Raw genomic sequence first — 14,150 nt, 5'->3', positions numbered from 1 at the left:
GTTTATTGCAATTTTTTGACATAATCTTCTCACAATAAATAAAAATTGACAAACTATATAAAAGATAATTATTATTATAAATTGTTAATGTTTGTGTGTATATGTCATTTACAATATTAAACAAAGTAAACAGAAAAAGAAAGAGAGTATCTTTAATGTCTTGCAAGAGTAAATTATGTTCACGTATAGTTTGAGAGATCGAGAAATTGAATTAAAAAATAGACTAACATGTTGACACACAAGCAGCATTTTTCTATATATTTTTGCATGCAAGGAAGGTCCAAGAAAAACATTCTTGCAGTAGTGAAATTCTTTTATCAGTGATGCAATTATAAATATCACTTATCTAAAATTTAATTTTGGGACTTGAAATCACCTCATCGGTTAATTAATTTTCTTTTAACATTTAAATTTTCGAAAAGTGTATCTTCAAAACTTGAAAAATGTCGAAAATTTTTTCCTGCATCCAGACAAAAGTTTAATACATATATGCTTGAGGTTTTTATACAAAACACATGTAATTCTGTATTAAACACACTTGTTCGGTTTACAAAGAGCTATACTGAAATTTTGTTATAAATGACTAATGTCAAAAATTGTCATTTATTGTCTTATTTTGTACACTCAATAATAAACAATAATAATTAAATAAAATATGACAATGTATATTTATGGCGTTCAAGGCGATGAAATCTGCAGCTGGCAGTACTTTCATCTTTTTTTATCTCAACGGCATTTCCCTTCTCCGGATAAAACTAGTGTAATGTCGCGTGACGGCTTACATTTCTTAACCACGCGTTTCAACATTCATTCATGATACCTTTGACGACGCAGTCAATGTCTCATGCAAACGCGACCGCTATATCAGCGCGCATGCACGCGATCCTCCGATGCACAATGGAATCGCGTGTACTCGTGAGGAGATCGTATATAAATCGAGGGAAAGGAGCCATAGGGCGCGGCTAACGCGTGCGACTATAACGCCCGTAACGAATGCGAAACGCAATGCGTATAAAGAGAAATAAGCTAACCGATGTCACCCTTTGGGAAATACAGCGTCTCCGGCATTCTCCCGTTGTCGGCCGTTTCCGCGCGCAATGGTATCCTCGCCGCAATAGTATATCCTCGGTCTCTGAAATTGCATCTGGCTGTTGTACTACGCATACTCTGTACACCGCCGTAATTAGCGAGTTCTTCCAAGCAGACGGACAGCGCTTCGTCAGTACGACATGCAGCTACGTCCGCGGAAATCACGCGTGCACCGTGTCTGCGGCTACCGTCTATCTTCCGTCCCATTTATCCCGCAAGTGACAAACCGTAATTTGCAATGTACCCTGGTATTCTGCAATTCTTCTTGATCGTATGCATCGTAACGTTCGAGACAATCTTCTGAGTAAATAAAGTTCCCGTGCTGTTTCTTGCTTGATTACGTTCGTCAGAAAATATATATGTTATATTCGATATGCGTCTGCAAAAGTTGTAAGCGTAACGCGTATACGATCACAACAAAATAAGTTTGATATAAAAATTATGTGAATATCATAAATATATTACAATTAACGTACGTCTCCTCGATAATTTGTAGGTTTTCGAATTGTAATTGGAATTTGCTCATAACAAGTGCGTAACATGTATCTTCCACTGATGCAGGAATTGCCCGACGGAAGAAACGCGCGGCCTTTATTGAGGGATTCATCTCGCGCTAGACTGGTCATAATAGTTAGCGCGCATAACAGCGGTAGGTGGAATCGTGCAACGTATGCAAATCGTACGAGCGACCGACAATTTGGGGGTCACTATCATTACCGATAACCGTATAAATATGAGCGAATGCTCGGACATACACCGACGCGAGATTTGGGGAACAAGGAGGAAGAGAGGGAATGCGGCAATATTTTACCGGGGCCGAGGACCACCATATGCGGATAAATATATCGGCGTGCACGTGCGAATGTGAGCTATGCCCCCCCCTCCTCTGTGCTATCGCGCTATCGATTCTCCGATAAACCGTGGCATCCATTTGATTATAGGAAATTTGTAACGAAACGACTTCGAATTGCAGTCACGTTTAAACGCCGGATGCGGCGCGTCGTTCGCACGACCGGCGCGCCGAGAAAACAGATCTGATTGATCCGAATTAACATTTCCATTTGCATAAACGAACGGGCAAACCCGGCCGGTTGATCGGTATAGACAGAGCCTCGACGTTGCCATGGAAAATTTTCCGCACGTATATATACGATGAAGATGATAAAACCGACGCGGCGTCGATCGGCGCCGTAATCGCGATGAGGCCCCGTGTAGGCCGAAACGCAAACTGTTTGTCGAAACGGTCTAAAAGCACTCGCTATAAATCCTACCGAAAGTGTCTTTCCCGGCTAATTTAACTTTAATGAGTTCCCCGGAAAACTTCCGTCTACCGGGCCATATTAGGTTACCCCGCGATCTTAGAATCTCTTTGAATTCACTCAAGCGCGCACGTATAATGCAGTTTTTCCGTCGAATTTATTTTTAAAGCACTCTGAGTGCTCACGATTTAACTTTACGACTGTTCGCACATCGCGATAAAATTTTTAAAGCTAACGATCTTTTAATTAGCTATACTTCAAGTGCCGTTATAAGAACTAATTCGTATAAAATGAAAAGTTTTACCGGCTCTCTTTTCAAAGAGCTCGGCATAATTTTCGACGACAAATCTCTTTGCTCATAGTAGCATATATGACGTATAAAATGACGTAAATATCGAGCTTAGATTTTTTCGAAATAACGTAATTCAGCGAGATACGTATATACAAGTGATGTCACTCGTAATACATGATGCAAGAAGATGTAAATAATTCAAGCGCATTTAAAAGCAACTTACGCAATTGTGCTGGTAGGAACAAATGATTATTGATAAACCGATGGCTATTAAATCCTGCCGTCGCGGTTCTATCGGACATATTGCGGTTCTACAATACAATGCGATAATTAATCTCATTAGCGTCCGACGGGAATACCGCGCTAATGAGGTGCCATTTTTTTCGCATTTTTGTACTATAATGGTACTCGTCGCTCGGCATATTTCATTGAGATACGAGACGACTCCTTTGAAGCCTCACCTTCGAATAACAATGTATTCTTTGCGCATCGCGTTTTGTCTCGTTAACGAGAATCATGCTCGCTGTGTTGTTATATTCTTGCCCCTTCCTCCTAAATTTTTCTTCGATCGAACAACGTTTGCTTTGGAAGTCAATTTCGCAACAGTCGTCCCAGACGCTTGGCTGCCGCAAAAAAGCGAGCGTTTTGGAAAATCGAGAATCGGGGATGAATTTCACTCGTTGTATTACACGAACGCGGGGAGTTTCGCCGTATAATGAGAGGGAGAAATTCTTTCCCTACCTCCTCGTATCTTTCGCTCTATCTGCAGCGTCTACATCGCGTTCTGCATCCGTTCCCGTAAAGATTCACTTGAGCGGAAGTTCTCGCACGAATGAGGATCGACCGGCGAAGAGGAGGAGCGCGTAGGAGAGCGCGCGCGAAGAAAACGACGGCGGGGAGACGGACCGGAAAGAAAGGCGAACGGCGGAAGACACGCGAAAACGAAAAAGAAAGAGAAAAAGGTAAAAGAAGAGAAAATTCCGGGGAGAGATAGCGAGGGGGAGCAGGGGCAACAGACGGCTCCTTTCCCATTTATTTTCGTCTCCTCCCGCCGTCGCCTCTCGTCGTCGCGCGTCCCTCGACGAGGAATTTCGCATTTCTTCAACTCTCTCGAACGCGCGTCTCGGTTCTGGATACCCGCTGTATACAAAATCCAAATTCAGCCCTTATAACACGTACACGGCCTTTTCACCTCGCTTACCCGATTCACGCGCGCGCGGACGGTGGTGTCCCGTCGTCGACGAAGCCGCAACCCCCGCACACGTCTCGACCGGGCACGCCCTATAAGCCAGGTATTCCCGTGGGGATCCACGTGAATGCACTTCGCCGCAGCGTAAGATTCGCCTCTTCTCGTCGGAAATTTATCGGTGCGACAGAACAGCGCTAAGCTGCCCTTTCACGAGAGAAGCGCGGAGAGAAGCGGATTTCTTGTCATCTTCATGCGCGCGCGCGCGTCTCGCGCGCGCTCTCATTTTCTCGAGGGATAACTTAAAGAGATACGTCGATCTCTTATCGCCTCGGTAATTTTATACGAGTGCCAGTTCAAGACACGCCCCGCCAAATGCCGTGGGGCTGCATTAACCCCCGACAGGTACACGCCGAGTTTTATCATATCGTTAGAAAAAGAAAACTCGTTAAAATGCCGGAAAAGTAGCCGAGTCTATCGCATTCCGTCCGCTTAAGAGACACGAATTCTTGGAGCTTCGCTTCTTCCCGCTACCGTTTCTTTTCCACTTCTATATTCTTACTTCTTTTCTTTGTCCCTAATATAGCCGGTTTCATCCAGGTTGGTTAACTTTAACCTTAATTTAACCGGCTGTTTGTCTCTCTCCAGAAGTGGGAACCACCGGGAGACAAGGGACCGAATTAAACTAAAGTTAAAGTTAAAGTTGAAGCTATCATCAGTGAGACAGGCCACAAGAGATGTCTTTAATTTTCAATTTTTTATTATACTCATTTTTAATTGGCTTCGTAAGAAAACTGGTCACGTTCATTTATTCGTATCTTTTTCGTTTTTTCGACTGGATTATAAAATTCAAATATAAAATGTAATTTTGTGTGATTGTCGCAAAGAGGTATACGTTATATCAGTAGAAAATATAAATGTGCAATGTATAAAAAAACTGATGTATAAAAAGCGTTTTATATATAAAAACGTTTTCATTTATAGCTTTATACAGTATATGTATCAATTGAACCAGTGACGTCTAAATACCATTATTGAACCCGATTTTCCTCTACAAATAACAAAACATGTCGCTACATGTTTTTACAAGCAACTTACGTTGCACATACATGCGCGGTGCGTACATACATGTAGCCGTTGTTAATAGCAGCCACCCAAACCCTTTATTCGTTGTTGAAAATTCCCCATATGGAACTGCCTGCGGAAGTTAATACAAACACAGGAGTAAACAGTCCCCCCTGCGCGCATTTATCTCGTCGTCGTGCACCCTCGCGACCCTCGCTGTTCCGCGTTCATCGGATCAGCAATTAAACTGCATACCGAAAACGAAATTCTCTTTCCCGGTGTAAATCAGTAGAAACCCGCTCATGTACAATGCCCATTTGATCGAAGATACATATTAAAAATTACGATCTCTAATCGTATAATATCGTTTTATTGTTTATCTCAAAGATGTTAATATTATGGTAGCGTTATCTATATATGGAATCATATAACGTTGATACGCATGATAATGTCAAATTCATGTATTACACAATTAAATCCTCTAACTAATTTAAAGTCTAGTTTTTCTTTGCAAAAATACCATCATTTATGACCATCATTTATCACAATCTATAATAAAATATTTCAGTAATTCAGTGTTTAATTTTTGTTTAAGTAAACTTCGCTTGAAAATAATTAAAGAATAAAATTTCATTAACTTTATGATTTGGACTATATATATATTGATCAAAGTCTCAGAAAACTTTTCAATTTTAATTACTTAAAATATTTTTGAATATTTTTTAATCTCGTAAATATAAAAAAATTTTTTACCAAAAAAAGTAATTTTATTTTTTTTGTTTGGTTTTGCTATATTCAATTTAAATTTATAGTAATTAAAAAAAAATAAAAAAGATAAAATGTGGTAAATACTCGTTCTTCGTTTATCAGCCAATATTAAATTATGTTACAATTTCATAAAAATTAAACCGCGTATATCAATATCTCTGAAAAGGTTAAACATTTCAACATTTTTATCAGAAATAAAAGACTAAATTGATGGAAAACGTTTTTTACATAAATTACGTGTGCGAATTTATCGTCATCCTATATACGAGAGTGCATTCCGAACGACGTAGGTATCTCGGAAAATATGAAAAACCGTCGGTTATCGAGATGCGCGACAGAGAAACCAGTTTTTCAAACGTAAACATTTTATATTGCAACTACGCGTACCTGCATGTTAAAACGAGATTTACGTCGCGCAAATACAGAAGTGGCCGCTTATTCGCGAATAGTTTCCGAAAGCTTTCATCTATGGAGAATCGATGTGGCCGGGAAGGGAGGACCGACGTACCGTAGGGGGAAGAGTGGGCAGAGTGGCCCGAGGGTCCTCTGCGAGGAGGAAACTCTCGTGTAACGTCTTGATTAAGTGGCGGTTTGCACCCTGCTCCAGGCGTCGCGTCGGGACACCCTCGTGTAACAGGCCCGCGCTCCTATATATCTCCAATTGGCGCATTAAGCGCCCCGATCTGTACCCGCGAGATTTGATTTATCTAAACACGTATAACCGTGCAAGCAAACAAGAAACAGGTCCGTTCGTACATATGACCAACTGTAACTCAAGTTTCTTATGCAATATAATAATCGTGCTTTGCACATGAGTGAGATTTGGACATATACTGTTATGTATTCGCGAGAATTATACATTTCAAAACCATAATTATATTTCTTATAATGCACGCATAATTTGCAGAATAATTTCTGTATTACGATATTTATGAACTATTGCAATGTGATTCATATTTTCAGCAAAGTTATTTTGCAAAAGTGGATTATCGTAAAACGGTCGACCGACAATAACTAAGCAATGTAAATATAACATCCTGATGCATATCAAATCAAATCAAGATTAAAAGTGAATTAATATATTAATAGAAAAGAAAACAACTTACAAATAGAATAGGCTAATTTTAAAGAGTGAGCATCCATGCAGGTAATTATTCTTATCATATCCAATGCAAAAGGACTGGCTAGTGCATTTATATCGACGTCGCGTTTCGGCAACAAATTATTATTCATGAAAGTCCCCCCAGGATGCTTCTGGGCAATCCTATATGCGAAGCTTCTGGAACACGGATTAAACCGCTCCGGGACTTTCGTCGAGAGTGTATTTATTACAACAGGGAAGGTTTTACCGGATGTTATGGAAGAGTCTCGGGCATACTTCAAAAGCAGTTCTTCTTTTTGTTCATGAATATGGATTTGCTTCAGCAATGAGCATAAAGACTTAATAACAAAGAATTAGAGATGCACTGAGAGAAAGTTTGAGAGCGAGACTATCAGATTCATTTCGCGGTGAAGCAAAACGTCCTTAGAGGGTATTTAGCTTTTAAATTCAGAAAATCTAACTTCGTAATAACTTCAATTTTTTTAATTTACTTTAGATTTTCTTTTTTTAATCAAAATTAAGTAATACCACAATTTATTCGTACTCTTCAAAATATAATATTAAAACATTCAAATAATATGCAAAAATTAAATGCAAAATTCACAAGAGCGATGCTTCGACAAATTTTGAAACGTGTGCTTTGTGTATTGTCGGACTATATGACTTTAAACGTAATATCTCTTCAAACCATGGATAAAATAACACAGAGGTAATATCGTATCTCTTGTGCGAGCTACAAGAGCGGAGTTATCGATTCAATGTCATGTTAATATATCACGCGAATCGCTCGTTGCCGAAACTGCGAATAATTTGCAATGTCATTGACGCTCGAACAAATTCCGTTCGTCCGGTTTAATTTCCCGGACGACACTGACGAAATTTATTTCGCCAGTAATTACGTCTGTCGTTCCGCTTCGTGTTTATTAACGCCAACTTACGCGTGCGTGTGCGACGACCACCGTGCGATGATAATAATGCTACGCCCAGTTTATATATAGAGACTGGTAAATTTATCCGGTGAAATTTCTGGTATCAAAAGCCGTATCCTATAAAGTACCATGACAACCAATCCCCGCACACACCAACCCTGGATATTGCCCGCGGGTTGACACGTCAGAACCGGGAGAGCACCGACGGAGAATGACGGTACGGTTGGTCTGCGAGTGACACTGACCGATGAAATTATAGCAAGTCTCGCGCGAAAAGTCATAAAAAAGCATCTTAAAACTTAAAATTCGGCGTTTATTAAATGTATGGGTATATATTAACAACAAGTTATATATCTATTCGAAGAAATTGGGATAAGAGGTCGTTCTTATGATAGCATTACTTTAAAGGAACGGAAGATTACAAAGACTTCTAATGATATATAAAACTATATCGAGATTGCAATAAATAATTTAAATAATTAATGTTATTGATTCTTGGACGATGATATTTTTCAAGAGCGAAGATAATATTAGAGGTTGTATCAGCATGTATGGATGATGAATTTCTTTAGTTAGCTACAATCATAAGGAATAACTTAAACGTTCGTCATCGTGAAAACTGTAGTGAGAATATCTTTAAAACTATTTGGCAGACTTTATTCTATCCGAGATTAATTTTGGATGACTAATATTGTTGCATATATTGTCTGACTTTGTACATTTATACAAATTCTTTTCCTTCATCTTGTCAGATTATTATAAGATTTGATATAATATAATTGCTTAAGATAATGTATTCCTCTCTAATTTTTTCTTATTCTTATAATATCTCATATAACATCTCATTTGATTAAATTTATCAAAAATTGAATAGATTTAAACCGTATATACTTGTTTAAAAAATTATATTCAGTAAAACCTTTAATAGATAATAAAATCTTTTTTAGAAATGTGTAATTAATTTGGCAAACGGTGTCGCCTCAGAGTTCGTAAATGTATGCCACCAGCACGAAAATCCACGTGCCAAGATTCTATTTCTGCGATCCATTCAGGCGAGAATATTCTCCGTATGCTGCTTCTTTAAAAACAATTCGCGAACATGACTATTCATGAATAGCCTTCGGTTTCAAACCCGATTTAATTGGAGAACGGATAAATGGTTGAAGTGTGCCAATTCAGTGACTCCGACAAGTAATAAAAAAATGTAATAAAATGTATCAGGTTTAAAAAAAAGTGCGGTTTAAAAAGAAAATATCAGGTTAAAAATAAAATCAGGCTGTATGCGTTACTTTGCCTCTGCAACCCTAAGTTATATCAGTTTATAGCACATTTAAGATGATCGATAATCGCGCGCGTACTTCATCACCTATACACGCCAACGTCTTTACATAATGTCGATTTTCTTTCAAGCCTGTCATTAAGGCTGCCTCGCGTTATTACGCTTTAATCGTTCGCAATTTAAGTTTACCCCGCGGGGGAAAATCATTTCATCCGTTAACTCGCGAATCGAAAACGTTTTGCGGATCCGCGGACGCGCGTGGAGCGACGACGCGCGTGAGACAGCGAACATATTATAGCAATTTGCTCGCGCTTCGAGTCTAGAGGGAAATCACACAGGGTATAGTGTATCCCGTTGTGTCTATATTGCGGGGGAGACGCCGCCCGTAATAACAACGACACGTTAATGGTCGGAGGTGGTATATTATACCTGCGATGAGCATAGCGGTGCTTAATATGATTGACAGCACAAACTAGTAATTATCCGGCGAGATGCTTTCGCGCGCGTGTAAGGCTTAATGCGATAATGCGCGCGACGTAGACGCTGATAGTAACGCACTTTAAGAGGATGCAATTATTTAAACTCAAGTTAAGCAGAATGCCAATGTGTACAGCGAAATAGCGTGCAGAATGTACGGACGATTAGATCAGAGTCCGAACGATTTAGAGAAGTCTGCCATCAGAAAACAAACGAGTTTATTCCAGAAGTGACATCAATTTGATTGTGAAATGAATTTCAACTTAAAGTGCACGCAACATGCCGTTATCACGGAAGAATATCTGCGAATGACTAAAGGCGCGTAATAATATAAGAGAATAAACGTCTAAAAATATAACTAAAAAAAAATGTTTAAATATAAATTGCTATTAATTCCCTTCTTAAGGCTCGTATTTATAGTCGTTGCATCTCAAATGTATCAAATGATGAGATACTAAGAATAGTATTTTATATCTTGAGACATATTATACGACTGGAACGCTTTACGATATTATACTACGCAACAAAATAATTAGATCTCATCTCACGTTGTTAAATGTCTTCCAAAGATAAAATAAAATTATTAATAAATATGAATAAAGATATAGGCTATAAAAAATTAGAATAAAACTGGCTTATATATATATTACAGAAATAAATATATAATTATTTGCGTTTTTTTATTAAATAAATTAGTTGAAATATTCATCTGACAATAAAATATTTTCTATATTTAACTTTTATTTATATGTATATATATGAAATTCGTATCATACCTCTAATTATTGCTTTCTTATACCAACTTATAGGATAATTAATTCAAGAAACACGTAGAGAAATCAATCATAAACCTCAAATTTTATATTCAAAATAAAGTAAAGTCACACGACTTTAAAATTAACGATCTTTTTCTGTGTTTCATATGTAATTTATTCATAAATAATTTATTTTTATTTCACACAAATATATATATATATATATATATATATATATATATATATATAGAGAGAGAGAGAGAGAGTATAAAAATATCTTACGCCACTCTTCATTATCCATCAGATATACGAATACCGCATGAAGGTATTTTATTAATATTTGGGTAAAAATTTTATATTTTATACCTGTAAGTATTTTACAGTATCATTTTGCCATCATAGAATCAGCATATCAAAATTTACATCTTTCTCTTTTTTCTTATTCTTCATTAATTATTTGAGCGATAAACTTGAAAATTGAATGCTTAATCCCATCAGGCCTCGTCCCCTGCTCTCAAATTTATCCATTGCACTCCATACAACACAACACCCGCAGAAAACAATTAATCCCGCGTATAACTAATTATCAAAGTAGAACAAACCGCACGGTATTTCCAACATTAATCACTTCACCATGTATATTCCGACTGTATATATTGCGACAAAGATTAATACGAAAAGTGCGAAGCTCTACGACATCTGAATCTTGCAAATTAGCCGTTAACCGTTCGTAGGAAATAATCGCGATTAATACATTTTGATGCTCGACGCGATCGCGCTGTTAATCGTGGGAGTTGATTAATCATGTAGATTGTTTAAGTCGCTAATTGCTTGCAAGAAATAATCGCGTCTCGACGGATTTGTGTCGACAATTCGCCACACGCGGAGCGGCCCGCGTCGTTATACCTGGCCGACTCGAGTCTCACGGTCTCACCGCGCGAATGATACGGCGCGCTGCGTGACGTTATCAAAACAAACACCAAGGCCGCAAGGCCGTAGTACGCCGGCCGGTTTCCCGCGAAATGTTATTTAACGTTCTACATACAAAATTTACGCCGAATATTCTCTCTTATTTCTTCTACCAGAATACTAAACAGTTATAGCGCATACATTCTGCGCTTCGTTTTGTGGACTCACTATAGCATTGTCTAAGATAATAATTCCGCACGATGGGGAAAGCGTTTTGGAAGATATTTATTATTCGAATCCTAATTGAGACAATTTGCATCAATCTGGTTTGAAATTTATAATGATTTAATACCGGGAATTGTGTAGCGATTGTAAATTAACACAAACTAATTAATTGGTAATTCAATTTGCACTCGTACCGTATTACCAACAGCACATTCTAACTGCTGTACACAAATTAATCAATTCTTTCTTTTAATGTGAATTTGCGCATGGTGGACCACACAATTTTAATATTTCATTTAAAAACAATTATTACATCTATTATTTGAAAAATAAAATTTATCTTCGATAATCGCTTTGCATTAAACTAAAAAATTATTATTATTATTATAAATAAATGTATTATTTATTTCTCTCTATTATGATTTTTAAACATCATTTTTATACAGAGAAATAAAATTATATAAATTTAAATTGTATGAATCTCAAGAATTACAATAAATAAATCGAAAAAATCAGCTATTGCAAAAATGTTACGATTTAATCTTATTAAATTTTCTTCATTTATATTGAAATCATACAATTTCACTGTCCTCAGAAGTAAAAAAATAGAAAAAGAATAACGATAAGGTAATTTTGATCAAAACAAAGATAAATTTTATTCCTCAAATAAATATCAATTTAGTAGCAATGATATACGCGCGTGTCTACTTATCAGTGACATGTACCTAATATCGAGTTTGGAAAAGGTAAATGTCAAATAAGCGCATATCGCTACCTTAAATCAATATAAAAAGTATCACAAGTATCATATCCAGCGTTATCTTTTAAGACGTAAAAATGTCACAATAAAAAAACGGTGTTTTATATACAATCCTTAAATTTAACGATCCAAAAGTCTATTCTTTGACATCGTCTCAAATTGCTCAGGCATAATGAGTAATCGTTTTATAGTCTCGTCATCTCCGAAAAAATGTTACAAGATTAAAAAATTATTAACATTCATAATCTTCTCCTAAAAATCGACTACTGAATGACTGAAGAAACAAAATTCAGGCTGCGTCTCAAGACAAATTTCATCAGAGTTTCTTAACTGTATTGCGATTGTAAATTCAATGTAACAAATATCAAAATTGTTCTCAAAATCTCTTTACTAAACCATATCATGTCTCAAAACGTTTCAACTGAATGCTTCAGCAGAAACAACTATAAATACGAGCGTAAAACAGTGTCATAGTGTAGAAAAAAAAAAAAATAGCACAGATTCATGCCATGCAAAACGTAAGGAGAAAAAATAGGAAATGACTTCTCACGTTTTTGCTTTTTTTCCTTTCTATTGTAGAAGCATTGACACAAAATGTGAATTCGCCTCGCGTCCTTAACCTGAATTTTTTTAAATAGAATTACCTTTCAAGTTGCAGGTCGATAAGGAACCGGAAAGAGTCCTGGCGTGATTGGTTACGGCCAGCAGCAAAGGTGTGGCCGTGACGTGAAAAGACTTCGATTTGGGCAAAAACTGTTTTTGCACCGTATAGCTGCGAGTTCGCCGCCGAAATATCGGCGAGTCGAGAAAGCTGTCGTCGTACTGCGGCATTTTATGACACGAAGAACCGCGATTGGGTCTCTTTCAAACTGGACTTCGCGTCGTTGTTCATGGGGTGAATTTGCACGACGGCGAATTGCATTTCCAAGTACGTCTGTTCTCTGTCATAATGCACTTTCACTGTTCAATCTCACTTTCACTATGCACGATATAGTATAGATAATTATTACATCTTCTATATAAATGTGAATCATAAAATTAGAGAGAAATGCTACAAGCCGCGGCATTCATTTTTATGATATTCAGAAAAAGAATGCCCATAACTTTTCTAGGAAAACGATTTTGCATCGCGCACTAACAAAAAGATAATCGTGCAATTTTTAAGAGGTTGCGATGTCTTTTCTTTTTCTTTTCCACTGAGAAAACGTACGCGTTTAATTGAGTTCACGGAAAAACGAGATCCGCGCGGTATTTTTTTATTCGAATACCCTGAACTGTATCAAATGACCAGCAATAAGACAGCTGTGGTTATCGATAGACAATATCGAGGATCACAAGCTTGGGTGACTCTGAATGCATTGTACCGTGGTCAATATCGCCCCATATAAAAATACCGCTCGCGACAATAAGCGGTTTCTATCCGAAACGGATAATCGACTCGCGAAAGGTAATTTCTATTCCCAAAAGATTTGTGTCTGGATGTACCTTCACGCACGACCTATCATCCACGTGTCTTTCAACCAAACGGTGATGTCGAGGCAAATAATCGACCGAAAACGTTTGGAAACAGCGAGAATTTCGTCTACTCGCAATCAGTAAAAAAAATCATATTTTATGTAAAATTAATCTGTACTATTTTTCGTAATACGAGCGTCTAATGTCCATTTCTAACCAATGCCGATTAACTTTGATCTCGGCTTAACTTACTTTTATGCTTTTCTAGTTTTGAGAATTAGAAAAAGATAGAAAGTAAATTAGACCAAGATTAAAGTTAATCCGCATTGTGGATAGAAATGGACATATAAGTCGGAATCAGATCGACAAATAAATTCGCGACATCGTTCACCTCGTTAAGCAAGTCATTCGTGCATGTTTGCTCGTTTGTTCCGAATTAGCTTTAAAAGTTGCTCAATGAATCTATAATGACATCTTCGCCGATCTAACTCCATCGCTGCTCTGAGAATTCCGATCGCGCGCAAAGCCATCACCGAGTGGGAATCTTGAAATTCATAAATTGGTCCAAACCGATGACAGGAGAGCTAAATATACACGTGC

General features: G+C 37.4%; 1 protein-coding gene across 13 annotated transcripts in view; it reads right to left on the bottom strand.

The window, feature by feature from the left end:
• The window catches only part of C3g (C3G guanyl-nucleotide exchange factor), a 75,567-nt gene that overhangs the window by 47,637 nt on the left and 13,780 nt on the right, over window positions 1-14,150 (bottom strand). For 9 of the 13 annotated variants that reach the window (XM_077411705.1, XM_077411712.1, XM_077411714.1 and 6 more), the window contains exon 2: window positions 12,740-13,110. The exons of 1 other annotated variant lie outside the window; for it this stretch is intronic. In XM_077411705.1, the coding sequence (XP_077267831.1) occupies window positions 12,740-12,926 (187 nt within the window). In that variant the 5' untranslated portion in view covers window positions 12,927-13,110. The remainder of the gene's footprint in view (window positions 1-12,739; window positions 13,111-14,150) is intronic. 3 more of the 13 variants (XM_077411707.1, XM_077411706.1, XM_077411708.1) reach the window with 1 other exon arrangement.

The sequence above is a fragment of the Temnothorax americanus genome, unplaced genomic scaffold (assembly GCF_048541705.1).
Source record: "Temnothorax americanus isolate GAGA-0224 unplaced genomic scaffold, ASM4854170v1 Scaffold3, whole genome shotgun sequence".
NCBI lineage: Eukaryota > Metazoa > Arthropoda > Insecta > Hymenoptera > Formicidae > Temnothorax > Temnothorax americanus.
The sequence above is the reverse complement of the archived record's forward strand: the minus strand, read 5'-3'. Positions and strand labels throughout refer to the sequence as shown.